This window comes from Bos indicus x Bos taurus, chromosome 8, assembly GCF_003369695.1.
Source record: "Bos indicus x Bos taurus breed Angus x Brahman F1 hybrid chromosome 8, Bos_hybrid_MaternalHap_v2.0, whole genome shotgun sequence".
Taxonomy (NCBI): Eukaryota; Metazoa; Chordata; class Mammalia; order Artiodactyla; family Bovidae; genus Bos; species Bos indicus x Bos taurus.
Window position 1 is genome coordinate 70,641,092 of NC_040083.1, and position 25,591 is coordinate 70,666,682.

Sequence of the window (25,591 nt, forward strand, 5' to 3'; positions counted from 1 at the left end):
AGCCCCTCAGGCTCCTCTGTCTATGGGATTTACCAGGCAAGAATACTGGAGTGAGTTGCCATTTCCTCCTCCAGGGGATCTTCTTGACCCAGGGATGGAACTCGGGTCTCCTTGCTTGGCAGGTGGACTCTTTACTACTGTACCACCGGGGAAGCCCAGGCAGATGCAATGCTGCAAGATTTTACTCTCTTCGTCACTTTTCTCTCTATTGTGAGGCCAGGCGTTTAAAGCCTTTCCTGCCCGAGGAAAACGTGCTGAAGGTGCCCATTCAGAAGGGCTTCATCCTGGTGACCATTTATCGTCTTCACCAGTCCAGGGCTGTGTGGCTTTAGCCCCTTTGTGAGAATAAGGAGGAATAAACTTTGCTCTACGAATCACGTGTTTTCTTTTGAGAAAGAAAAACTTTAGTATTCGCGCCAACGAAGCAGCCTGGCGCAGGATCTCGAGATTTCACTTTGTTCCCTCCACGGTACATGCTCTTGTGCTGCAGAAAAGGAGGTGCACCCCTCGTATCGCGCAGTGGGTCCTCAATTCTGGAACTCCATCCACCCCCACGTGCGCCCCCACTCCTCCTCCAGCCACAATAATTGCTCTATAAATGACATTCGCAGTAACTTAGCTGCTCCAGGCCCGAGGAATGCCAAAGCTTGCTGAGCAATACTGTTGGCAACAAAATCCCGGGGTCTGTGGGTAGACTGGCCGCTGTTCCGGATCCCCCTCCAGCCGCAAGCACTTCCCCCTCTGCGGTCCGGGTGACCCTTCCCAGCAGCTGCCCCCCTGGCCTGCTCCAAGCCAGGCAGCACCACCCCACCAGGAGGTAAGACGACTTCCCGGGACACCCCACGTCCTCCTCTCGCCCCCGTCCGGTAGCTTGGAAATTTGCACTGGACAGTTACGTCACACAGGGAGGCGGGTCCCCACTATCCTGCACACCAATGGCGCGGCCGCAGCCCGTCTCTTCATTTTCAGTGATTGGTGTCTCAGGCCCCTCTGCTCCACCCCAGCCCGCCATGGCGTCAGGCCCCGCAGCACCGGGGAGGTGGTTCCCACTTTAAAGAAGTGAAGTTTTTCGCCCCCTCCCCCGCCCCGCCCGCCTCCTGCAGCCTCCCGCGCCGCGCGGAGCCGGCGAATGGAGCTACGCCGCGGCGGCGTAGGGAGCCAGGCTAGGGCGCGCAGGATGGATGGGGACAGCCGAGATGGCGGCGGCGGCTGCAAGGACGCCGGGTCGGAGGACTATGAGAACCTGCCGACCAGCGCCTCCTTATCCACCCACATGACAGCCGGAGCGATGGCCGGGATCCTGGAGCACTCGGTCATGTACCCGGTAGACTCAGTGAAGGTGAGGCGCCAGGAGACTTCAGAGAACGGGCGAGCGCACGCGTGTGCTTATGCATCCCGCGCGGGAGCCGCCTGGAAGCAGCCCTCCGCAACCGCGCTCTCCTTAGCGCCGCGGCGCCCCCCGGATCTCCTGGGTCCCACCGGGAGCTGGCGCGCGCAGCCGGGGCGCCTGGGAGTGCGCCGCGTAGCTCCTTCCGCTGTGCGCTTGGGCCCCCGGGGGCAACCCCCCCCCCTCCCGCGCCCACGAGGGTGCCCCAGCCGGCGCCCCGCTTCGCCGCTCCCGCCGAGTTCCAGGCCCAGGCTGCTGGCGGCGCTGCCGCCGGCGAGGAGAAGGCGAGAGCACCGCTGGCCTCGGCGGTGGCGGCGGGGCTCCAGACGGAGCCGGCCGGTATGGCTTTGAGCAGTCTTACCACGTCTGGCCACGCGATCGGAGGGTTTGCGGTCCCGGCTGGTCGCGGCTCCCACTGGCGCGCTTGGTGTCCGAGCCGCGGCGAGTGGCGTCAGCTGGCCGCTGCCGGGTGATCGGGGCTCCCGCACACGTGCGCCGTCCCCGAGGGGCTCGCCGCCGGGAGCGCTAACCATACTCGCGCCGAGAAACGTGGCCCCGACCCGGCTGGCCCGGCCGCCCGCCCTTTGGCAGCCGAGCAGCTGAGAGGCAGTGAGATTTACAGTGACATTTGCCTTCTCATTTTGTTGTAGGGAGGCGGGCAGGCAGGGAGAGCGCGTGCTACGTAGCCTTTCTTATGGGTTGTGTAATAGCCGTTCAGTTTGCCCCGCGCTTCCCGGGTAGTTTTAAATGCATTGCTGTCAGGAGGTAGCTTTAACCAGGCGGATTTTTGCCTGAGCTGCACTAAGTCAGCTTGTTCAGGATACAGAATGGCCAGAGGATAGATAGAGTGCTACGGGGAAGTAATACTATTATTGATACATTGCAGTTCTGTAGGCAGAACTCATCTAATTCGTACAGTAGCCGTGGGAATTAACATGAAGAAACTGAGGCACAGAGCGGTGAACGGGATTAGCCTGCCAGGGCTCATGCACCACGGGTATCCGCCGACTCCAGCCCCGGTATGCTTCGGAGATTTGGGGACTTCTCTAGGTGGTGAGTTCCCCAACTAGCGTCTGTATCTTGTTTCTGATGCTGGCCCCACATGAGCGGTGGGAAGGCCAGAATGTCTAATGCAGAGGGTTTTCCTTGCTCTGAGCAGTTCTTAGAGCTGGCAGTCAGTGGCTGAACAGACACCAATCCAGAGAGAAGGCCATGGGCATTCACATTAAGGTGAGCCCCAAGTCTTATGTTGTGCTGCTGGGTCTTAGTCATCACCCCTCTGCTCTCCGGCATGCCAGAGGGAGATTAAAGAAACCGTCCTTGCCTGCCAGGGTTATGGAGGCCACAAGGAGATTTTTTCTCTTAGGTTTTCAAAGTCACTCCAAGAAAGACCGTGGACGGACACCAGGTGGCATTTGTATAGGAAATAATCCTTCACATGTAACAAAAAGTCCCCATATTTGAAGTTGTTGTCTCAAGTGCCTTGGACAGAGTGTGGGAAGGTTAGGAGCTGGGAGATGTCATTTGAGCAGGCATGAGCCGTCAAAGAACTAGACCACTTCTGAGGCTCTTGACCTCTGCTGTGAGTTTGGTTCAAGGCATCATTGGAGCTTGTTTTTAGGGTTAGTTATGCCTTTTGAGCTCCCTATGACACTCTTGGGTGCGTGCTAAGTCGCTCAGTCGTGTCTGACTGTTTTGAGACACTATGGACTGTAACCCATCAGGCTCCTTTGTCTATGGGTTCTCTAGGCAAGAGTGCTGGAGTGGGCTTCTACTCCCTTTTCCAGGGCATCTTCCTGACCCCAGGAATCTAGATCTCTTGGATCTCCTCCATGGCAGGTGGATTCTTTACTGCTGAGCCACTGGGGAAGCCCCTTACAAGGGGTTAGTTGCATGTGTTTGAATTGTGTGATCTGTGTTTAGTTTCTTCCCTGCCCCTCCTTCTGCTCTCTAGGTGTTGGTATGTTTTGATCCACTTGTCACTATGTACTTAGTATTGCTTTCTGTAGCAGTTTTCACTTGTGGACGGGTTAATGTCATGTGTGTGGTCCTGGGCTGTCATTTTGTGGAACTTGACTGTAAAATGAAGGTTTGGGGAACCTTCCCTGGTGGTCCAGTGGTTAACTGCGCTTCTGACATAGGGGGCACGAGTTCGATCCCTGGTCTGCGAACTAAGATCCCACGTGCTGTGTGGTGCAGCCAAAAAATAAAATAAAATTTTAAAAATAATAAATAAAATACAGGTTTGGGTTAGCTAACCAGGAACAATTTCTAGATTCTCGGATTATAATCCTGGCTCTGAATAAAGACCCTTGGGGGTTCTGGTTTTGAGCATCCCGGTTTGGCTTTAAAGTACCTCTTGGTGGTTTTTTTTTTTTCTTTTTTTTTTTGCTACAGTTTCTTTGGATTACTCTTTTCATTTTGCAGTGGGGCTAAAAAGCACAGAGAGAGTTAAGTGGCATGAGCCCCGCTGTGTGACCCCAGCAAGGCTGCAATGGAGGTGTGCTGAAACCAACACAAGTGTCGATGTCCAACATGAGATGTCAGGGGCCAAGGAAATGCTCCACTTGGGGAGACCTTCACTGTGTTCTTCTTAAATAACAGGGATGGTGGAGACTGTGAGTAACTGAGTCAGGAGCCCTGGGTTGGGGTTCAAGCCCAGCCCCTAACTTGCTTCATTCTTTAGGCACTGTTCTGTCACTAGGAAAATGGGGGCTATGGACCAGTTAATATTTCCTATTTTTCACCTGTCCTCCTTTCTACGAACACAGAATACTCATTGTCCTCTTTTTATGTTACTTGCAATTTGAAATAATTAATTACACTTGAAGCCCAATCAATGTAAATTGTATCTTGAGAGGAAAAAAAAGGTTTTGTTTTGTTTTTGTATTTTATAAGGCACACATTTTTAACCTTGATCTTGTAAAGTTCAGTGAGCGTGTTGGATGGGCCTGTGTTTTCCAGTTTTTCTCTCCTTTTTGGTGTGTGGACCATGGTGCTCAGGACTGGTCACTTTGATTTCTGAGCCCAGCAAGCTGCTGTGTTGTGTCTTAAGTGTGGAAAGTCAGCCTGGCTAATGCTTCACATTGTAATATTGCATATACTTTTCTGTGAAATCCCCTCCACCCAATGTCACCTTAATGACTTGCATTTTTCAAAGGGTGGTGACCATTAGTGGGAGAAACATTCTTAAAAAGCCAGGTTGGTGAGAGTACAAAATATTAAATAGAAGCATGTGTGGCATGCGGTAAGAAGTACTGTTGCTCTGTGACAGTCTGGGTTGTGTGTATGTGTGTTCCCTGAGTGGCTGTGCAAAATGTACCTCTGGCTAGGCCAAAAAGTCTGAGAAAACACTGAACCTCATCATCACTAACACCTCTCAAGTTCCAGCAGTCAACAGCCTGTGATTCTTAAGTGGGGATTTAGAAGACTTTTGGCAACTTTCCTCCTCCTTTCTGTGTCTTCCTCTCTCCCTTGGCCCCACGGTAGTGGCATATGACTGCTTACTCATCTGTAAAGGGACAGGCTGCCAGGACCTCGCAGTGGTCCCAAGGGAGGGAGCGAGGGGACCCTGTAGGGCTGTCACCCAGAGGTCGCCATGACTTGTTGCATTCCAGCTGGGGCTTTGCAGCAGCTCTGCCATACGCCTCTCTCCCCCTGGTGCTCCAGAGGGGCCAGTGGTGTGGTCGCCTAGACCAGCACTTAGGGTGGACGTGAGAACCCCTGGTCCGGAGCGCTCAGGACTGTGGGGAGAATGCCAGGTGGGTGGAGGAGGAAATTCCAACCAGATTAGGCACACCGCTCTCCGACCATGCCCTGCGTCCTGCGGTGGCGAAAGCAAGGGCAGAAGGAAACAGGAAAGATTTGAAGCAAGAGAACTTCCGCTGACCCTTCTCTTGCTTTGCTTGTCAGGGAAACGCAGTCCCTTTAAGCTCTGCTGGGGGAAGCCCTCCTGCCCCGCTAGGGTGCAGCCGGATGGCAGGGCACTGACAGCCAGCCGAGCTGGTTGAGTCTAAGCCTTCTCTCTAGGAGCTGGTGGGTGCTGAGCCAGTTGGAAGCCTCGCTTGGCCTCGGGGGTTTCTGTCCCTGGCAGTGCTGAGCTCCGAGGAGCAGCAGCAGCGAGGCGGGCAGGTGCCAGGCAGCTCAGTGTTCCTCCACCTCTGGCTTTCCTCATCTTGGTCTCCGCAGTGCCAAGCAGACTGCTAGGGTCCTCAGTATGGAACGGGGTGACGAAGGCAGCTGCTAGCGTCCCTCCCTCCCACCCTCTCCAGTGCTTTCAAAACCACATACAGCCCAGGAGATGCCACTCTGCTTCGAAAGAGTGTGAAATCCCAAGTTGCTCTCGTTTTTTGCGACAAAAGTTCAGTGATTTTTCAGTCTCCTTCCGATCCTGCCCTTCCTTTCTTCGCCATCCTCCTTCAGTGGGAAGGAGCACTTTTCTATAAGGTGGATCTGGGAGTGGCATGGAGTCCAGCGAGGAATTCTTTTTGAACTTCTGTACTGTTGTTTGTTTCATGAATGCCCAGGCCACGTGCTGATGCCCAGGCCTGGGGTCTCTTGGAGGAGTGGGGGCAGGGATCTGGTCCCAGAGACAGCGCTCGGCCCCCACGTGGCCCCTTTCCTGCCTGCCGCTGGCCCCCTCTGTCCGGAAATGGGGGAGGGCAAGGCCAGGGCAGAGGGCTTGGAGGGTAGCCCCTGAGATTACAGCAGGCAGCCAAGGAGACCTCAGATCTTCAATAGGGGAAGGCACTGGGGCTAACTTGGAGGGGGAGTTCAATTACATTTTTCAAATCACGCCTTGGGGTGCACAAGGGGTAGGGGGCGTGCCCTTGAGGTAGAGGGCTTGTCACATAAGGCAGAGGGTGTCGCTCTGTGGAGTGGGCATCCTATGCCTTTCTTGGTTGCCCCTGGGCACGTTTTAGCCACTGTGGCCCTTTCATTGATTAGGGCCTTTGTCCCCTCGATCTTTGGGGTGGTGACCAGTCTCCAAACTCGAGTCCTGCTTTCCTTTGTTTACAGGCTTGGGGTCTGGACCCCTCTGGCATTCCCTGACGCCCTGGATGAACTGGTTTGCTTGTGTTCAAGGAAACCTTTGGCGGTCTCTCTTGAACCCCCGAACTTTCTGGCTTTTTTCCTGTGTCCCCTGGGTCCCCAAGGTTTCCTGCCCAGAGAGTTTTCTTTTTGTTTTTAAATCTTCCTTGTGAGTTCTGCTTGGCCCAAAGCCTGCCCTCCTCTCCCAGTCAACACCTTGGAATGTTCACTGTCGCCATTTTTCATAGGAAGCTTCCTCCAATCACTTTAACTGCAAGTGAAAGTGAAAGTGAAATCGCTCAGCTGTGTCTGACTCTTTGCAACCCCATGGACTGTAGCCTGCCAGGTTCAACTGTCCATGGGATTTTCCAGGCAAGAATACTGGAGTGAGTTGCCATTTCCTTCTCCAGGAGATCTTCCTGACCCAGGGATTGAACCCAGGTCTCCTGCATTGTAGGCAGACGCTTTACCGTCTGAGCCACCAGGGAAGTCTCAGATGTGCCCTCAGACTCCTTCTGAGCCTGAATTCTCACCGGCAGAGAACTGGCTTGGGGTAGTTCAGATCCCAGGCTTTTGACTTACCGGTTGGGTGGGACACTTAGCTTTTCGGAGTTCTGGTAGTTTCCTTATCTATGAAATGCAGAAGCTAATTTCCTTCCTGCTTTCTCTTTCCTGAACCAACTTTCCCTGGCTTCCTTCTTTATTTTTCCCCTGGACCCTGTGAAAGTTCCTTGTAATTGACTCCTTTACATCTTCACTGAATGTTCCTTCCTCCTCCCTGTGCCGATAGACACCCAGCGCTTCTCCTGAGGCCTCTCCCTAATGCCTCTCAGGTAGAGATGATGCCCATTAGTTTAAATCAGGCACCTTGGGGCTGCGACCCTCCCACTGTTACTTGCTCACCCTATCAAGCTCTTCTTTCCCTTTGAGGCTCCTGCCCTCCACTTCCACCAGCATCTGTCCCTCTTCTCCCCTTGCTCACCCTATCAAGCTCTCCTTTCCCTTTGAGGCTCCTGCCATCCACTTCCACCAGCATCTGTCCCTCTTCTCCCTGTGTTACCACTCACCTTCTTCTCCACTGGGATGGCAGGGTGGGTAGAGGGAGGGACTCTTGATCCAGACTGTGGTCCTGCTTCCCACTTGGGTGTGACCTGGGGCAAATGTCTTCACCTCTCTGCCTGGTTTCTCCATTTATAAAAGAAGGAAAAAATGGTACTGATGTCCTGGGTATCTGTGAGGGTTAAGTCCTTACAGCGGTTATCATTACCTCCTGTGTAGGACTGTCCTCTGGGTGGGACCTTTCAGCTTCAGTACCATCATCATCAATGACAATGTGATCCAGCCACTTTCCTTCATCCTCTGGATGTTGACATTGGCTCACAGACTGTTCGTCCATCCTGAATTCTATTATCATCCTGAGAGTGTTCCATTTTGGTCACCACTTGACTAACATCCAAATGCCTACATTCTTTTTTTCTTTTGCCTACTGCACAGTCTGTGGAACTTCCCCAACCAGGGATCAAACCCATGCCCCCTGCATTGGAAGCACAGACCACCAGGGAAGTCCCAAATCCCTCTATTCTTTACGCCACTCAGGTTCATGGCTGTTACTTCTAAGGGCCTTGTCCTGGCCCTGAACCTTTCTGCCCCTGGAATCGTGCATTCAGACGTTTCAGAGTCTGGCCACAGCTTTCTCATGGTCACACTGTGTGAAGACTGTCTCCTCTTCTCTGTCTCATCTCATCGCATCCCTGGCTTCCTCATCCAGCCTGGCCCCCACAGCCCATCACTGCAGCCACTCTCCAGCCCATAGTTTCTTTGCCTTTGGATCTTCCTACACCTGCCTGCCCACATCTGATCCCCGACAACCCACTGCCCACAGGGAAGCCCAGCCCTTCAGGAGAAACCCTCACATTGTGTCCACTGCTGCCCTGTGTGCCAGGCGTTTGGGGCCCCAGCCTGGCCTTCCCTGTGCTCTAGTCAGTCGGCTTCCATCCTGCTCAGCAGCTGCTTCAGACCACCTTGCCTCTCAGACTCCCACCCTTCCACTTTTTTCAGCCTCAGTGTGGCATCTTGCTCTCTGTTCCTAGAGGAACCCGGACTCCATCAAATTCTTCCTCTAACTGTCCTTCCCACTAGCCTGCCAACCCCTGCCCCTTCTCCTATTGTAAAGTAAGAGGGTCCTTCCTTCTTCTAAGGAGAATCAGTGGGTGTAGCAACCAGTGATGTACACCTGGGTTTGAATCCTGGCTCTTCACCTGGGCCATCTTACTTGACCTCTCTAAGCTCAGTTTCCTTATCTACAGATTGGGAATATGAATCCCAAGACCCAGATTCTTTTTTACTGAAAAAGTGGGCATGACGTATGTAAAGCTTTTGCTGCAGTGTCTGGTGCCTAAGTTCTCAATAAAGGTCATGGTCATAGTTATTTTGGTCATCTGTCTCTTGAGTAACCCAGTTCCAGTATCTTGGCCTCTACCTCACCCCCACCTCCAGCCATTGGTTCCTTCTTAAGAGCATTTCTGAATCCATACTTGTCTCATCTTAAATAACAAACCAACCCCAGGCAGCTCACCTTGACCCCATGTGCCCCAAGAGTTTTTTCTCCTTAAAATAACATGTGTTGGGAAAGGATGGTTGACACTCAGTTTCTACCTCCTCCCCTTGTCACCTCCCCCTCCCCCCAGACCTCTGGCATTTTGCATCTGTTTAGTCACTGTCTCCTGCAGTTTGTTTAGATTCATGTCTACTGAGTTGGTGATGCTCTCTAACCATCTCATCCTCTGCTGCCCTCTTCTCCTTTTGCCATCAATCTTTCTCAACATCAGGGTCTTTTCCAGTGAGTCGGCTCTTCGTGTTAGGTGGCTAAAGGATTGGAGCTTCAGCTTCAGCATCAGTCCTTTCTGGTGAATATTCAGGGTTGATTTCCTTTGCACCCACCGCTCTGCTGAAACCCCACTAGGCTACCAGCGATTTCCTGGCTAATAAATTCAGCTACCCTTTTCCCGGTCCCTCTTGATGACAGGCAGCCTCCTGGTCTTCTTTTTGTCTCTCGGGACACATCTCTTTTTCTCCCTGGGTGCTGATAACTCACGGTTTGCACATCTGTGTCTCTGGTCGGGTCTGTCTGGGAGCTGGGTATCCTGTTGCCTTGGAGACATGTCCAGTTGGCTGCCTCAGTGTCCATCATGGACATCCTGCCCTCTCCTCTGGTCTTCCCTTTGGCCTGGGCCCCCTTCCTCAGAAGGCTGGGGATGGTCTTCAACATTTCCCGCATTTCTGCCCCTCTTCCCCTCTCCCCATATGCTTCCAAGACCTGTCCACTCCTGCATCTGTGATACTCCTTAAATCTGTTTTCTTCTCCCTCCTGCTGGTTCAGGGGACTCTGCCTCTGTCTCCTTTACATTGCAGGCTTCCCTGATCACAGAGTCACAATTGGATAAACCTGCCCTTTCTCTCCCCTCCTTTTTCGCTCTCACTTCCCTACTGCCCAGACCTGCTTTTCTCCACAGCATGTGTTACCCTGTAACCCACAATACCATTAACTTATATGTATTATTTACATAGTTTAGTGTTTTTTTCATAATTGTAATATGATCTCCATTGTTCACAGTCTGTCTTCCCTCATTCGAATGTCAGCTCTCAAAGGGCAGGAATTTTTGACTTCTTTGTTCTCTTGAGTGTTCCCTTTGCCAGAAATCGTTCCGGGCACATAGTAGGTGCTCAGTTAAGTATTTGTTGAATGAATGCCCACAAATCCTTCTTAGCTGATCTGCTCATCCCCAGTTTTCTCTCCTTAAACAGGGAAGAGTAATAATACTCATCCTACATACCTTTCAGATCTACTTAAGTCTTAGAAGAAAATGCAACCAGGTTTGCAGTGATCACAGTTTATAAAGCTTAAAGCTCTCTGCAGGTGCCAGGCTATGGTATTTATTATCAAATGAGGATCATGTTAAAGGGGCGGAGTTAGCTGATTGGAACTGAAAATCCAGCCTGTTCTCCATGGTGCAGCAGAGCCTGAGAGGGGCCTGAGGGGGTCGAGCGGCAGCCCCATTGTCTCAGTTCACTTCCAGTAGTGTCTCCACCTGACACCACATGGCTGTCCCCACTGCCTTCAGAATAAACCTGGACTACCTTGAGTGGCATGCTGAGGCCCAGACCCTCTTCCCCTCGGACTTATTCTCCAGAGACACATAAAGGTTTTCTGTGACTCTTGGTTGAATGAATCAGTTGTTTTAAAGAGATGTGAGGTGGGGGTGGGGGAAGTGCTTTAAAACCTGCTATTAAACAAGTGCTGGTTTTTATTTTGTTTTGCTTAGCGTTGTTTGGGATCCCTACTGTCCTTGGCCAGACAGAGACTCAGCCCCTTTGTCTGTCCGTTTTCTATGGTGGAACCCACAAGCCCCCGTTGAGGCTGTTTATTCATCTGGCCACCCACTTCATTCGTTGCACACTGACTGAGGGCCCTCCTTACCCAGGCAACCAAAATAAGTCCTGGCTCCTATTTCCAGAGCCTGCTCCCTGTAATTAGACCCTGAGCTTAGGTGATGAGACCAGCTTGCTTTGGGGAGAAGAATGACCCATCTTGATATTGACTTTCATATGGGTGCGAGGGCCGGGGTGGGTGAACTCAGAAGGGCTCAGGCTGCCATCTTGAAATTCTGGGGCTGGCAGGGCAGTGTCACTGGGGCTCTTTGCTGGGCCCTCTTGAGTTGGCTTCTTCCCCTCTGGGAAACAGTGGCCTTCAGTTGTACTGTGCCCCACCCCCCACCACACACACACATCCTCTTCCTCACCCCTGCAGTTGTTAGTCATTTTGGAAGCTGAAATTGGCTCCCAGAAGGTAACTTTGAGAACCACCACCCCCCACCCCGCCCAGTAATCCCAGCCTGCCGGGAAGGGCCGTAGTCTGGTCACTAAGAAGTGTTTTGGTTTCACATTCGTGCTTTCTCTCTGAAGAGAAAACAAAACGTGTTGAAATAGAGCGAAATCCCAGCAGCAGCTTGGTTGAAGCAAAAGTTGCATAACAGGTTTAGGAAATGTCTGGCCACCGTGGGTCAGGTGGAGGGACTGCCACTTCGTGTCCCTGAGAGGACGTCCTCCGGGGCCACCAGCTTCTGGATCCATCACACACAAAATCCTGTGAGCGACTGAGAAAGGCACTGTCCCCTGAGGTCTGGTGGCAGAGGCCCCTGATGGATCTCTCAGTGTGGCCTCGGCCTTTGTTCCCTGGAGATGCTGCTGTGGGCAGGCGTTGGGGAGGGGGGACGTGTGTGTCATACTTGTGCTGGTGTTGGGACCCCTGGAAAGCTGTGGAGGGTGGGGGTGGAGGGGTCAGGCCCCATGAATTTAAGTCCCCATCCTGCCACTCATCTGCTTGGAAACCTGGATGAGTTATTTCTCTGGCTTGGTGTCTCTGTGTCTCATAGACTATTATTAGCCGCCTGGACTGACATCATCTGTTTACCTACTGGACAGGGCTGTTGAGTAGATCAGGTGGGATCACGTTTGCAGGTGGCTTGTCTCAGTCGTGCCCACCTCTGTGTGACCCCATGGACTCTAGCCCACTAGCCTTCTCTGTCCGCAGATTGTTCCTGGCAAGAATTTTGGAGTGAATAGCCATTTCCTTCTCCAGGGGATCTTCCTGACTCAGGGATCAAACCTGCGTCTCCTGCATTGCATTGCATTGCATTATCCTCTGAGACACCAGGAAAGCCCAAACCTTGACAGGCCCCACTAATGACAGATCGTATCAGAGGTAATATGCTGAAATAAGGGCCTTTCAGGTTAACAGCATGGGCCCTGAGTCCAGACTGCCTGGCTGGTGCCTGGACAAATTGCTGAAACCTTTTTGTACCTTATTTTTCTCATCTGTGAAATGGGAATAAAACACTACACACCTCATAGTGTGTTGCTATGAGAATGAATTATGCTACAACTAGAATGTTAAGAATAGTGTCAGTGGTAAGTGGTAAGCTCTCACTTTATATTAGCTCCTATTATCATTTCTGAAAGTGTTATTACTTTTTTTAGACTGATTTTTTTTAATTCATTTTTTATTTGCATTGGATCTTAATTGAAGCACACGGGATCTTCGTTGCATCAGGCAGGATCTTTCGTTGCCGTGCATGGGCTCTCTAGTTGTGGCAGATGGGTTCAGTAGTTGTGGGACACATGGGCTTAGTTGCTCCACATGTGGAATCCTAATTCCCTGACCAGGGATCATACCCACGTCCCCTGCATTGCAAGGTGAATTCTTAACCACTGGACCACCCCAGAAAGTATTATTGCTTGAATGCTTGGTTATGCTTGTATGTTGCTGTTGTAACTCTATCTTGCATTATTTTCGTGTTGTTTTAACCTATATTCTGTCACTTGATCCTCTTAGCTCTCCTTTGAAGATAGGAAAAAGCACCCACAGTCTCTCATTTCATAAATGAGAAAACTAAGCTTCAGGACAATAACATGGCCTGGAACTTGTGCCTCTTTCTGCTGTACCAGCACTGAAGGTACTGGTACAGACCTTTATACCATTGACAAAGTATAAAGCTCTCTGCAGCTGCCAGGCCATGGTATTTATTACCAAACTGGGATCCTGTTAAAGGCAAGTTGAGGAAAGGAATCAGGTAGGAGCAAGCATGTGAAGTGCTGAGATGTAGACTCATGTTAATGATGGCAGAGCCCTTGAGCTGGGTTCTGAGAGGAGATTTTGGGGTTCCAGCTGCATTTTTGGGAGGGAGAAACTGGAGCTGAGGAAGCTCTGGCAAAAAGTCATAGTTTGGCATGGAACTTGGAGCTCTAACATATAGGTAGGAGTTCCTTGGTCACCTATTCCAATATGTAGGGCAAGGGGATGATCACAAATGGTTATTACCATAGGATATTTTTGGTTCTCTCTGGCTTCTTTCTCTGGAGCAAACTGCAGCTGCTATGGCACATTCTCATTTTAGCGGTGAGTCAAAGTTGGACTCAGTATAGTAACTTGATTTTGGATTAGCTTAAGGATTCCTTTCCAAATGACAGCCTAAAAATGACCTATGGAAAGAGTACTACATCATAGCTCCTTGGTCTGCTAGGGTTGCAGTATTCTCATCTCAAATAGGGAAGAGTAACAATGCCCGCTGCACCTCCCTTTCAGTTCTACTTAATACATGTGGTAAGAAAATACAGCCTGTTTTGCAGTCAACAGACCTTTATACCATTTACAAAGTATAAAGCTCTCTGCAGGTGCCAGGCCGTGGTATTTATTATCAAACTGGGATCCTGTTAAAGGGGTAGGTTTAGCTAGTTGGAATGGAAAATACAGGCTCTGGTTCCGGCCACTGTAGGATTCGCTGCAGCTGCATGGCCTTGGGCACTTAGCCTCTCTTCTTACCTTCTGTGTCTCCCATCTGTTGAATAAAGACCAGGGTGGCCGTCTGCCGCCACCTCTTTCGCTGGGTAATCAGGAAGAGCCAATTATACTCTGGGGCATGCTCAGAAATACATTTAAAATTGATGATGTCGGACCAGCGATGAGAGGCCTGCATACAACTACTGTGATTAAGGCCAGTGATTAAGGATTCCTCCAGAGAGTGGGGCCCCTCCCTTTCATCTCCATGGGGTTGTCACCTTAGAGGCTCCATTTCATTTTGCAGGTGAGTCTGTCCCCTTGAGTGGCTGGCGGGTGAGGTTGGGGACTGAGAAAGGTGGCCGATCATCCTGAAGCGTGACTCTATCTGCTGATGCCCTTACCTGCCTTGGTCCCTTGCTGCTCTGTGTGCTACGGTTACTCATGGCCACTGATCATTGAAAGGAAGAAGGGGAGGCGGTAGGGCACAGATGCCTTTGTCCTGGGGTCCCTGGTCCTCCTTTCCTCACACTGCCCACAGGGAGGGGGTTTTGCTGGCATGTTGCCTCGCTCTGGGCCTGGCAGATGGTGTGGAAGGTGGATGTGAGGGTGGGTGCTGGCAGCTGCAGGAAGCTTGCCAGCCAACTTGCTAGGAATGGAAACATGCAGGGCCCTGCCTCTGACTTGCAGTGGGGTGCTCTGCTCCCCTGGAATAGAGGCTGTATCCCATGGGTGTCCCAGGGCTGTCTCGAGCCTGAATTAGAGAAACAAGTGATTGCCTGATAATCAGATCTCAGAAGCCACACTGAAGAAATAGGGGGAAACCTTTCCAAGGGAAAGAAGATGCTGTTGTGTGTGTACATGAGTGCAAAAGTCTAAGGACGAACCCAAGGCGTGTCATGGACTGTAGAACCAGCTCTCTTTCCTTAGTCACTGTTTCCACCGCTTGTTTGCTAAGTGTTGGCTTGCATAAGCCTGATTCATGGAATTTCTCTACTGAGAAGGAGTTAAAAGCCATGTGTAAAAGTGCAGCATCATCCCCTAGTCTTCATTTTAATGAGAAAATTAATTCAGAACTGGGAACATGTGGGTGTGACTACATGTGCCAAGCACTGGAAGCCTGGAGGCTTCTTGCCTGTGAGGTCCATCCTCACAGAAGTCCCCTGTCTGCCAGGAGGACAGAGGTATCATTGCATCATTCCTGGAGGGGGGTGATGAGTCTCTTCTCACAGAAACCAAACCTTGTCAAGAGCGGTCAGGAAAAGGGCCCTGGAAGAAATAATATATCAACAGCTGTATCTAGACTGAAGGAGATATAGATGGTAGGACAGAACTGGACGATTCCCTCTCCCCTGGGATGTCACAGCCTGTCCCCAAGGTGCCTGGCCATCCCCAGGACACCTGTACCCTCCCCTGTCACTCTGCTTTTGGGTTTCTGCTCCGAACCTTCTGCCCACAGAATTAGCCGAGAAAGTTTTTGTGTTTGGTGGGGGTGGTCACACCAGGGCCTGCCCCCATTCTGAAATTCCTTCTTCTTCCCTCCCCCCACGTTCTGAATTTTAATTCACTGTTCGACCACCAAGTGACTGCTTGGCAGCATCCAGGGAGGCCCAGCCTCCCCCTGGTGGGAACTTTCCCTGCAGAGCTGAGGACCAGAGGAGTCAATAACACAGAGGAAGGGAGGAAAGCTGTCATGTCACAGGCATTTCTGCTCATAATCGGCTCCTAACTGATGGGTGACATGAGTGGCCAATGCCAGCTGGAGCAGCAGCCAGGCAAGTAGCTAAAAATTAAATACAGTCACATGATTTGGTGAGGTTTAGGGTTTGCCTGAGTAACCTTTTCAGGCCCAGATCACAGTTTAGATCACGAGAGAAATGTGGCAAAGACAGAGGTTAATCTTGAGCCCCACATGGGGACCTGTGATGGATACTCAGATTCCTGCCTCATTCCTCGTCACTTCTTTTTAATGACATTTAAAATTTTTCTATTCATTTATTTTTGGCTTTGCTGAGTCTTCACTGCTGCATGGGCTTTTCTCTGGTCGCGGCAAGTGGGGGCTGCTCTCTAATTGCAGTACTTGGGCTTCTCATTGCAATGGCTTCTCTTGTTGTTGAGCACAGGCCTTAGGCTCACAGGCTTCAGTAGTTGTGGCACACGGGCTCAGTATTTGTGGCTCCTGGGCGCTAGAGCACAGGCTCCGTAGTTATAGCGCAGTGGCTTAGTTGTTTCACTGCATGTGGAATCCTCTAAGACCAGGGATTGAACCTGCGTCTCCTGCATTGGCAGGCAGATTCTTTACTGCTGATCCACCAGGGTCGCCCCCTCCCTGTCACTTTTTAAAGGCAGCTGAATAGTTGGAAATTTTTTTTTCCTGCCCTCTCTTTTCTTTGAGTCCTTCTGTCTGTGGTGGATCCTTCTCTAAATGCAGAGAGTTCAGTTCCTGGGGCTTGTCCATACACCTCCAGTGATTCTGATAAGGCTGGAAGCTGCTGGCTCTTGAGGATTTTCCTTCTGGTGCCCGTATCAGTCCAGGTTAAGAGAGAAAAGCTGCTGGATCTCCCAGCTTCTAAAAACTGAGTCCTGTTTCTCCACAAGACCAGTCCTGTGACATGGGCAAGAACTGACCGACCCCAAGGCCAGCCTTCTCTTTCTTTGTCTGTGGATTTCCCTGGCATCTGACGTCTTTGTTACTAAACCTGCTGGGTGTTTTGAAGGAGGACGTCGGTGGGCCTTTTTCAGTGTCGCTTAACAATGCCGAGCTGTTCCCCAGGAGAAACAGTTGGGGTACAAGCAAAAGTTGGATCTGCTGGACATTAAACCATAGAAGATGCCCTGCTGGAATAGGGGTTGTCAGTGAAAGGGTTAATAACCTAAAATGAGCAAGAGAGACTAGAGAACTCTCTTTTAGTGTAAGTGTGTTTAAAAACTGTTTTCCCTAGAATCTTGGCTTCTCAGACAATCACTGAATTAATGAGTATATTTATGCCAGGAAGTGTGAAGCGTTAAATAAATTTATTTCGAAAATGACTGAAGATTTATAATGAGTCCTCAGAGCAGCAAGAATATCGGCTTCACTCAGTCAGACAGAGCAAGACAAATATCATATGATGTCACTTGTGGAATCTAAAAAAAATGTTACAGATGAACTTATTTACAAAACAGAAACAGACTCAATGACAAAGAAAGCAAATTTACAGTTACCAAAGGGGAAGGGGGATGGGGAAGGCATAAATTAGGAGTTTGGGATTAACAGATACACACTACTATATATAAAACAGATAAACAACAGGAACCTACTGCATTGCACAGGAAACTATATTCAATACCTTATAATAACCTATAATGGAAAAGAATCTGAAAAGGTATTTTATATATGTATATGAATTATATATGAATCACTTTGCTATACACCTGAAATTAAATAGCATTGTAAATCAGCTATAATTCAATTTTAAAAAATACCTAAAGCAAGATGAAAAATACATTGATTAAAAAAGAAAGAAGGTCAGCTTTAGCAATTTTTCTTCGTAAAAACAACAGAATAAGAATAAGGAATACATTGACAAGTTAGAGTGACTCCTAGTTCCTTCTTTGCCTCCAAGAAAGTCTTTTGAGGTTCAGAAGGAAGTAGAGAAGGAGTTGACACTGCAGTTTGTCACCGTGGGGTCTGTTATCCTTGGAGTTATCGCTGTTCCCTCCACTGGCATCTGTGACTGATGCTTCCCCTGACCTGGTGTAAAAATTCTCACTTTAACCTTCCCTTGAATGTTTCTTCCAGGGTCTTTTGAGTTTTATGATAATCTAATCATAAGAAAATTTCTGAAATTCCCTTTCAGAACCTAAAAAAAACGAAAGTTAACTACAGAGCTGGGCTTTTACTAGAAGTGGCTTTTAAATTGAAAACAGATTTCTGATCCTCTCTGAGCAGCCAGAGTTGAAGGGACAGGAAGAACCTTTGCCAACCCAGAGCTTGAGTATGGAGGGCAGGGAATGAAAGGAAAAACACAGCAAAATGGGTCCTTTCTCTGGAGACACACACAGAACATTTAATTTGCATTTTAGGGTGAGTTATAATTAGCTTGTGATAACCAGAAGCCCACCAGCCGAGTGACTCTTAGAAAGCATTTCAGTTGTCTGAGTCTCAGTTTGTTCATCTGTAAAATGGCAAAATGGAACTAAAACTATATGGTTTCTTAGGAAGCTTCTAGTTCTAAAAGTTCTGCTCTTTGTTTGCATGGGCTGTATAACTTTGGGCCCTGTCCTTTGATTTGGAATGTAAAGTATAGACTTAACAAGCACTTCAGCTTGAAGGAGGAAGCTAGGAAGACGACCTCCCCCACCCCAACACACACACCCTGGAATTAAAAGAACTAGATGCCCAAATACTTTTGGGGGACCTTGTTTCCTAGAGTATCTGCCAAGAAATGGTAGTCTATTTAATTTACTTGAAACTTTTTAACTGCAATACTGGAAGACTGTGAACTGTTCATTCAGACAATTCTAGAAATGCTGAATGGCCACAGTCCCACCCTGGAATCAAGGGGAGCCATGTAGCCGATGCTTCTGGAAGGCTCTGTTTATAGCTCTCTGACTCCTTCCTGCCTGGGCCATTTTATGAGCTCACAACCAGGAAGCTGAGTCATCGAGGGGTCAGCCGGCACGGCCACGGTCACCCAGCTTTGCCAGCAGCAAGGATGGGTGAGCCCAGACAGCTGGGGCATTTTGGGTGAACTTTGGTGGGAATGTCAGGATGAAGGGGCCACTCCTTACCTTGGAAGGCTTGCTGCCGCCACTCCCATCACGGTGACGGGAACACCATCACTCCCTGTGGCTTGTGTTCAGGTCAGAACCAAAGAGACTGAAACATTGCATAGAGGGTCAGCTGACTGTCTTCTTTTCAGGGCTCAGCACAGGCTGCACTGTGCTCCTGGTACCCAGCGGGCTGCAGGGTCATCACCTTCCTCGGGGCCTCTGTTCACATCCCACCTGCCGCTACCTACATCCCGAGGTGGCCCCTTTCTTCTCCCATGCTTCTTTCTGCATGACTCCCCCAGGCTTCTGGTCACTGCTTCAAAGTTGCTTCTGGGACCCTCGAATCTAAACTCGGTCCCTGCCTTTGTTGTCACAGCATTTTTACCTTGTCCTTTACTTCAGGATGGTTTGTTGTTGTTCAGTTGCTCAGTTGTGTCTGACTCTTTGCAACCCCATGGACTGCAGCACTCTAGGCTTCCCTGTCCTTCCCTATCTCCTGGAGTTTGCTCAAACTCATGTCCATTGAGTCAATGATGTCATCCAACCATTTCATCCTCTGTCACCCCCTTAGTTTGTAACTTTTTATTTGTATGATTTTGGGTTTGCTCTTTCCCTCCCCTCCTGGACTATAACCTCCTTGAAGGCAGGGACTCTCTGCCTACCCCAAGCATCCCCAGCTCCCCTAGCAGCACACTGTTTGTTGTTGGGAGAATCTGTTGGTAGACTGACCCTGTTTTACCAACACAAGACTCCTGTGGTCTGGTCCCTCACTTTCATCCCCAGCACCCATTCATCTCTCCTCCCTTCTGGAAACACTTCTTGTCATTCGACTTTGGTTTAAATCATACACTTGAGCTCTGTTTCCAGGATGAGGGTTTTCATTGATAGGAAATCTCATCCAGGATCAAACGTTCTTGCCATTCTCTTCGGCATCCAGGGAAACAAAAATAGCTCCCCTCGAACTTAGAAAATCATTTGTCTGTGTAGATAGTAGTACCTGCAAGTGGATTTTGGAGACTGAAAGGTGAGTGTCCAGAATGTTACCTTTGGCATCTTTCCTCTGAGACCTTTAGCACATCAAGCCTGGTGGTTCTGGTCTTTTGTCCTCTTTCTCTGTTATCGTCTGGTAGGAAGGGTGTGTGAAGAAACCAGAGAACATCCCCTCCAGCTGTGACCTGGCCCTGCCTGCACGTAAATCATTCAGCCTTACGGAGCTGATTTGACAGCAGTGTTTGTGGGAAATCTGGCTTCAGTAACGTCTGGAAAATTTCCCTGCGGCCCGTCCTTAGCCCTCTGGTGTTCCCCTCAACTCTGGAGCTTGGCTCTCACGGGGCTCATATCCTGGGCTCTTATCCTGCGTGTTAGGCCCCAGAAAACATGAAATGTCTCGCTCCATGGGACATAGATGCTCAGCAAGCAGATGGCCGTTTGGGGAGGAGAGTGCATCCGGGCCTTAAAATGCCCGCTTTGTGAATGAAATACAGTGTACCTCAGAGCCCTCCTCCATTGATTATTATTATTGTTTATTTATTTTTGGCTGTGCTGGGCCTTGGTTGATGTGCAGGCTTTTCTCTAGTTGCGGTGAGCAGGGGCTACTCTTATTGCGGTGGCTTCTCTTGTTGCGGAGCACAGGCTCAATAGTTGTTGTCCACAGGCTTAGTTGCCCCGTGGAATGTGGGATCCTCCGGGACCAGGGATTGAACCTGTGTCTCCTGCACTGGCAGACAGATTCTTTACCACTGAGCCACCAGGGAAGCCCCTCAGTTCTTGAGTGTCTGTTGCAGTAAAGCACAGTGCTGGGGCACAGAGATCACAGCATCTGAGGCTGCCTCTCCCTTTGTGTTTCTCTCAGACTTTAATAGGAGGCAGGCATGCAGACGCATCACCTGATATAATTAGTAGTAGAGGAATGAGCAAGAGAAGGCTGGCGACAGGGTAGCCTTGAAAAGGCTTTTTTTTCCCTGTGGGTAATAGGCTAATCGTGAGGCTTCCTTTGGAAGGTGTGGTCTCTGTGGAGGGGTGTGGAAGCCGGTCTTGCAGAAGCTGGCAGGACCACTCTTGACTGGGGAACCGTGCATGGGGCTTGTGAGGTACCCAGCTCTCTGAGTCCGTCCAGGGTGGATCCGGGAGAGCTGTCACCCACAGCCCTGAGGGGGCCACCTCTGCTCCCTGGCTCTGAAGGCAGGGCAGGAACCACCTGCGTGGTCATCCAGTCTCTCAGATACAAATGAGTGGCTGGTTTTTGGCAGCTACTGCCACACCTGAACAGGTGGGATAGTGCTTCCTGGCATGATGGCCTTGGGCTGGGACAGGCCTGTGTGTACTGGACAGGGAAGCGCTGCATCATCCAGGCTGGGGGTCAGCCTGTGGAAAAGGGTGAGCATCCCAGCTCTGCATCTTAAGCCTTTCTATTGTGTGTGTGTGTTTAGTTGCTCAGTTGTGTCTGACTCTTTGCAACCCCATGGAGTGGAGCCCACCAGGCTCCTCTGTCCATGGGATTCTCCAGGCAAGAATACTGGAGTGGATTACCATGCCCTCCTCCAGGGGATCTTCCCAACCCAGAGATGGAACCCATGTCTCTTGCATCTCCTCCATTGGCAGGCAGATTTTTTCCCACAGTGCCACCTGGGAAGCCCCAAAGCCTTTCTATCTTCCATCAAAGCTTCTGCCTTCGTTCCATCTTGGGTGGAATTTCCAGGTACTTCCTCAAGGCTGGGAATGTTACTGTGTCCATGGGGATTACATGGTGCATTTGAGACCCCTGACCACCTTCACCAAACAGATAAACAAACCCCAAACTGCTCTCCCAGGTGTTCAAGGAAACCTCAGGGAACTATTGGATTGTGGCCAGACTTCAGACTGTGATTTCAGAAACGCATGTGGAGTGAGCTATTGATTAGATTGTTAGCGTTTAAAAATTGTGGTTATTAGAAAAATTATTTTAAATTTAAAAATGTCTTAAAATTTAAAAAGTTGTGGTTAAAATACACATAAAACTTGCCATCTTAGCCTTTTTTCAGTGTGCATTTCACTACTGTGGTATATCGACATTACTGTACAACCATCATCCCCATCCACCTCCAGAACTTTTCTCATCTTTGCAAACCGAAACTGTCCCCATTAAACAGCATCGCCTCATTGTCCCCAGCCCCCTGGCAACCACCATTCTCCTTTCTGTCACTTTGCATTTGACTATTCCAGATACCGCATCTAAGTGCAATCATACAGTGTTTGTCTTTTTGTGACCAGTTTATTTCACTTAGCAGCATGTCTTTGAGGTTCATCTGTGTTGTAGCACTTGTCGGAATTTCTTTCCTTTTTGAGGCTGAATAGTATACCATTGCCGGAGAAGGCAATGGCACCCCACTCTAGCGTTCTTGCCTGGAGAATCCCAGGGACAGGGGAGCCTGGTGGGCTGCCGTCTCTGGGGTCGCACAGAGTCGGACAGGACTGAAGCGACTTAGCAGCAGCAGCAGCAGCAGTGTACCATTGCATGGATAATATCACCTTTTGTTTATTCATTCATCCATGGATGGGCACTTGGGTTGCTTCCACTTTTTGGCTATTGTGAAGAATACCGCTGTGGACTTGGGTGTGTATATATATATATATGTCTTTGGGACTCAGTTTCAGTTCTTCTGGATCTATACCCAGAGGTGGGATGACTGGATCATGTGGTAGTTTCTATTTTTAATTCTTTAAGGAGCTTCCATACTGTTTTCCATAGAGGCTGCACCTTTTCACACTCCCACTGACAATGCACATGGGTTCTGATCTCTGCTGGAATTCTTTTTTTTTTTTTTAATACAGCGTTTTAAATTTTTATTTGTCTATTTTTTTATTTTTGGCTGCTCTGGGTCTTCGGTGCGTTGTGTGAGCTTTCTCTAGTAGTGGCAAGGGGAGCTCCTATTTGTTTTGGGGCACAGGCTCCTCATTGCGGTGGCTTCTCTTACTGCAGAGCATAGGGTGTTTGGGCTCAGTAGCTGTGTGCGTGCGCTTAGTTGCTTTGAGGCATGTGGAATCTTCCCGGACCAAGGATGGAACCTGTGTCTCCTCCACTGGCAGGTGGATTCTCCACTGTGTCACCAGGGAAGTCCAATACAAGGGTTTTTAAGCCGCGGTTCTATAGTATAGATGTATAGTATCTAACGTAGCGTACATTTACTGGTGGCTCAGTGGTAAAGAACCTGCCTGCCAATGCAGGAGATGTAAAAGATGCAGGTTCAGTCCCTGGGTCAGAAAAATCCCCTGGAGAAGAAAATGGTAACCCACTCCAGTATTCTTGCCTGGAAAACCCCACGGACAGAGGAGCTTGGTGGGCTACAGTCCATGGGGTTGCAAAGAATTGGAAATGACTTAGCAACTGAGCACACAAGCACACATCAAATTAAACACTTCCCCTCTCAAGCATTTGTTTTCCAAAGGACTCTTTAGTGGCTTTATAGATTTAGAATGTTAGAAGTCAAAAAGAGACTTAGAGATCATCTAAGACTTAGAGACTCTAAGACTTAAAATCTCTAAGACTTAGAGATCATCTAAGATCAGACTAAGTCTTAGTCTTAGAGATCATCTACGGACTCTATTCACTGGATGTGTGTGCGTGCTAAGTCAACTTTAGTTGTGTCCAGCTCTGTGCGACGCTAAGGACTGTAGCCCACCAGGCTTCTCTGTCCATGGGATTCTCCAGGCAAGAATACTGGCGGGGGGTTGCCATACCTTCCTCCAGGGAATCTTCCTGACCCAGGGATTGAACTCATGTCTCTTCTGTCTCCTGTAATTGACAGGTGGGTTCTTTACCACTAGCACCACCGGGGAAGCCCATTCATTGGACAAGTATTTGCAATTGTAATGGATGGGTGACTAGACAGAGGAAATCTCCCACATCTCGGGTTTACCTGCTGGTGGGAATTCCTGTGGATACCCAGCCAGGAGTTCCTTAGGGACTTGTTGGCAAAGCTGGATGGAAATTGAGGTTTTCTGACTCAGCGCAGGACTCTCTCCTTTCTCTGGAATATCTGTGCCCGGTAGTACCATGTGGGTTTATTTATGCCCAAAATCTGAGGGGCCTGAGAGCCTGCCCCACCTATGGGCAGAGCATAGTGGAGGGAGCAGACACCCTGTGCCCAGTCCTGTAGCTCACTGTGGCCCTGGCTGCCTGTTTCTCTGCAGTTCAGAGGGTTGTGGGTGCTTGAGTGCTGGGGAGGACCTTTACCCTGTGGTGACCCTGCAGGAATGGGTGCCAGTCAGCAGTGTCAGGGAACCTTGGCACTTAAGGGCCTTACCCTTGCCGGGGCCCTGGACTTCAGCACCAGTTAAAGGTCTGAACTGTCCTGGGCTCTTAGTGAACTTTCTGCAGCTCTTTTGTCTTGGGCCCTCTGCACTAGCATAAATTGACACTAGCTTTTCCCTCCCTCCTCTTTGACTCTCCAAGTTTCCTTCCTTATATAATCAGGATTAATGTAAGCAGCAGGTTCCATTCATTTAGAATTGGGGAGCAAAGGAAGGTGAATGTGGAAACGGAGTGGGTGGGAGGGACAGAGACCCTTAGAGGCTATTATGTACAAATCCCCTCACTTTCCTGGGCTTCAGATTCTCTTCTGTTAAGATAGGCAGCAAGAATGTAAGGGCTGCCGGTCACTCCCAACAATGGCTCAGGTCATCTCATCCAAATAGGCAGTGATTTGTGAGGTGTTGCTTCCAACCAGGGTGGATTATGGGGGCACCCTTCTCTAGGAGGTGGTCATCTTTTAAAGGAATTTAAGTTAAAATGACGTCTTCCTAGGAATTTCTATATATCTCCTCCCCACCCCCACCAAATTGGGAATTCCCTGTTGGCTCAGGAAATCTGCCTGCAATGCAGGATACCTGGGTTCAATCCCTGGTTGGGAAGATTCCTTGGAGAAGGGAATGGCTACCCCCTCCAATATTCTTGCCTGGAGAATTCCATGGACAGAGGAGCCTGGCAGGCTACAGTCTATGGTGCAAAGAGTCAGACACAACTGAGCGACTAACACCCCCATCAAAAAGAATCAAAAATGTAAAGCCCCAGCAGCTGGATGCCAGACCCCAGGCAAAGGGCTTTTCATTCATTGTATTTTTTAATCTTCACAGAGACTAGAAGGTGGCTGCTGCGATGAGTGCCATTTCCAGAGAAGGAAACAGGCTGGGAGGGATTGAGTAACTTGCCAAAGGTGCAAAGGTGGGAGGAGGAAGCTGCCGGGCTGGGATGTAGGTCACATGGGGCTCCAGAGCCTGTTCCGTTGGTCTTTGAGGGTCTGGACTCCATTGGAAACCACAGGGCCACCTCCCCTTTGGCCAGCCTCTTTCTGTCGGAGGGGGTTAGAGTGGGGATTCCATTGCTATTGCTTTATTTCTTTTTAAAAAATATTTATTTATTTATTTTTGGCTGTGCTGGGTCTTCATGGCTACTTGCAGGCTTTCTCTAGTTGCAGTGAGTGGGGGCTACTTTCCGGTTTCGGTGCGCAGGCTTCTCGTTGCAGAGTATGGGCTCTAGAGCACAAGCTCAGTAGTAGTGTTGCACAGGCTTAGCTGTTCCATGGCATATGGATTCTTCCCAGAAGGGGGATCAACCTGTGTCCCCTGCGTTGGCAGGCAGATTTCTTGCCACTGGACCACCAGGAAAGCCCCAAGCCCTTTATTTTTATCTGTTTTACCACACTGTGTGGCATGCGGGATCTTAGTTCTAGACCAGGGATCAAACCTGTGCCCCCTGCAGTGGAAGTTCAGAGTCCTAACCACTGGACTTCTAGGAAAGTGTCCTGTCCCTTTATTGTGAGGTTGTAGGAACTGTGGCCTGGAGTCCTCAGTGCTCTGTGGCTGGTAGCTTATTTCTGGGACCCTGGGCTCTGTTTAATTTCTAGCCTATCTGATTCTGTAGTCTTAATGATTCAGTTCAAGCCTGTAATGAACATCCTTTGTGCCAAACAGCCATTTATGAGCAAGCGGGGAAAAATACCCACATCTCCTATCTAGGCAAGATTAAGCTAGTTTGGGTGGTGGTTCTTAATGATATTTCAAAGACATTTGTATTAACACAGGTGATTCCATACTTGCTGGAGCCCTTT

At 49.7% G+C, this 25,591-nt stretch overlaps 1 protein-coding gene across 2 annotated transcripts in view; it reads left to right on the top strand.

Moving 5' to 3' along the window:
- Window positions 1-987: 987 nt before the first annotated feature.
- SLC25A37 (solute carrier family 25 member 37) overlaps window positions 988-25,591 on the top strand; it is a 47,606-nt gene continuing 23,002 nt past the window's right edge. Inside the window, exon 1 of one of the 2 annotated variants that reach the window (XM_027549932.1) lies at window positions 988-1,339. In XM_027549932.1, coding sequence (XP_027405733.1) covers window positions 1,130-1,339 — 210 coding nt within the window. In that variant the 5' untranslated portion in view covers window positions 988-1,129. Of the gene's footprint in view, window positions 1,340-2,415; window positions 2,441-25,591 lie in introns of those variants that run through there. The other variant, XM_027549933.1, reaches the window with a different exon arrangement.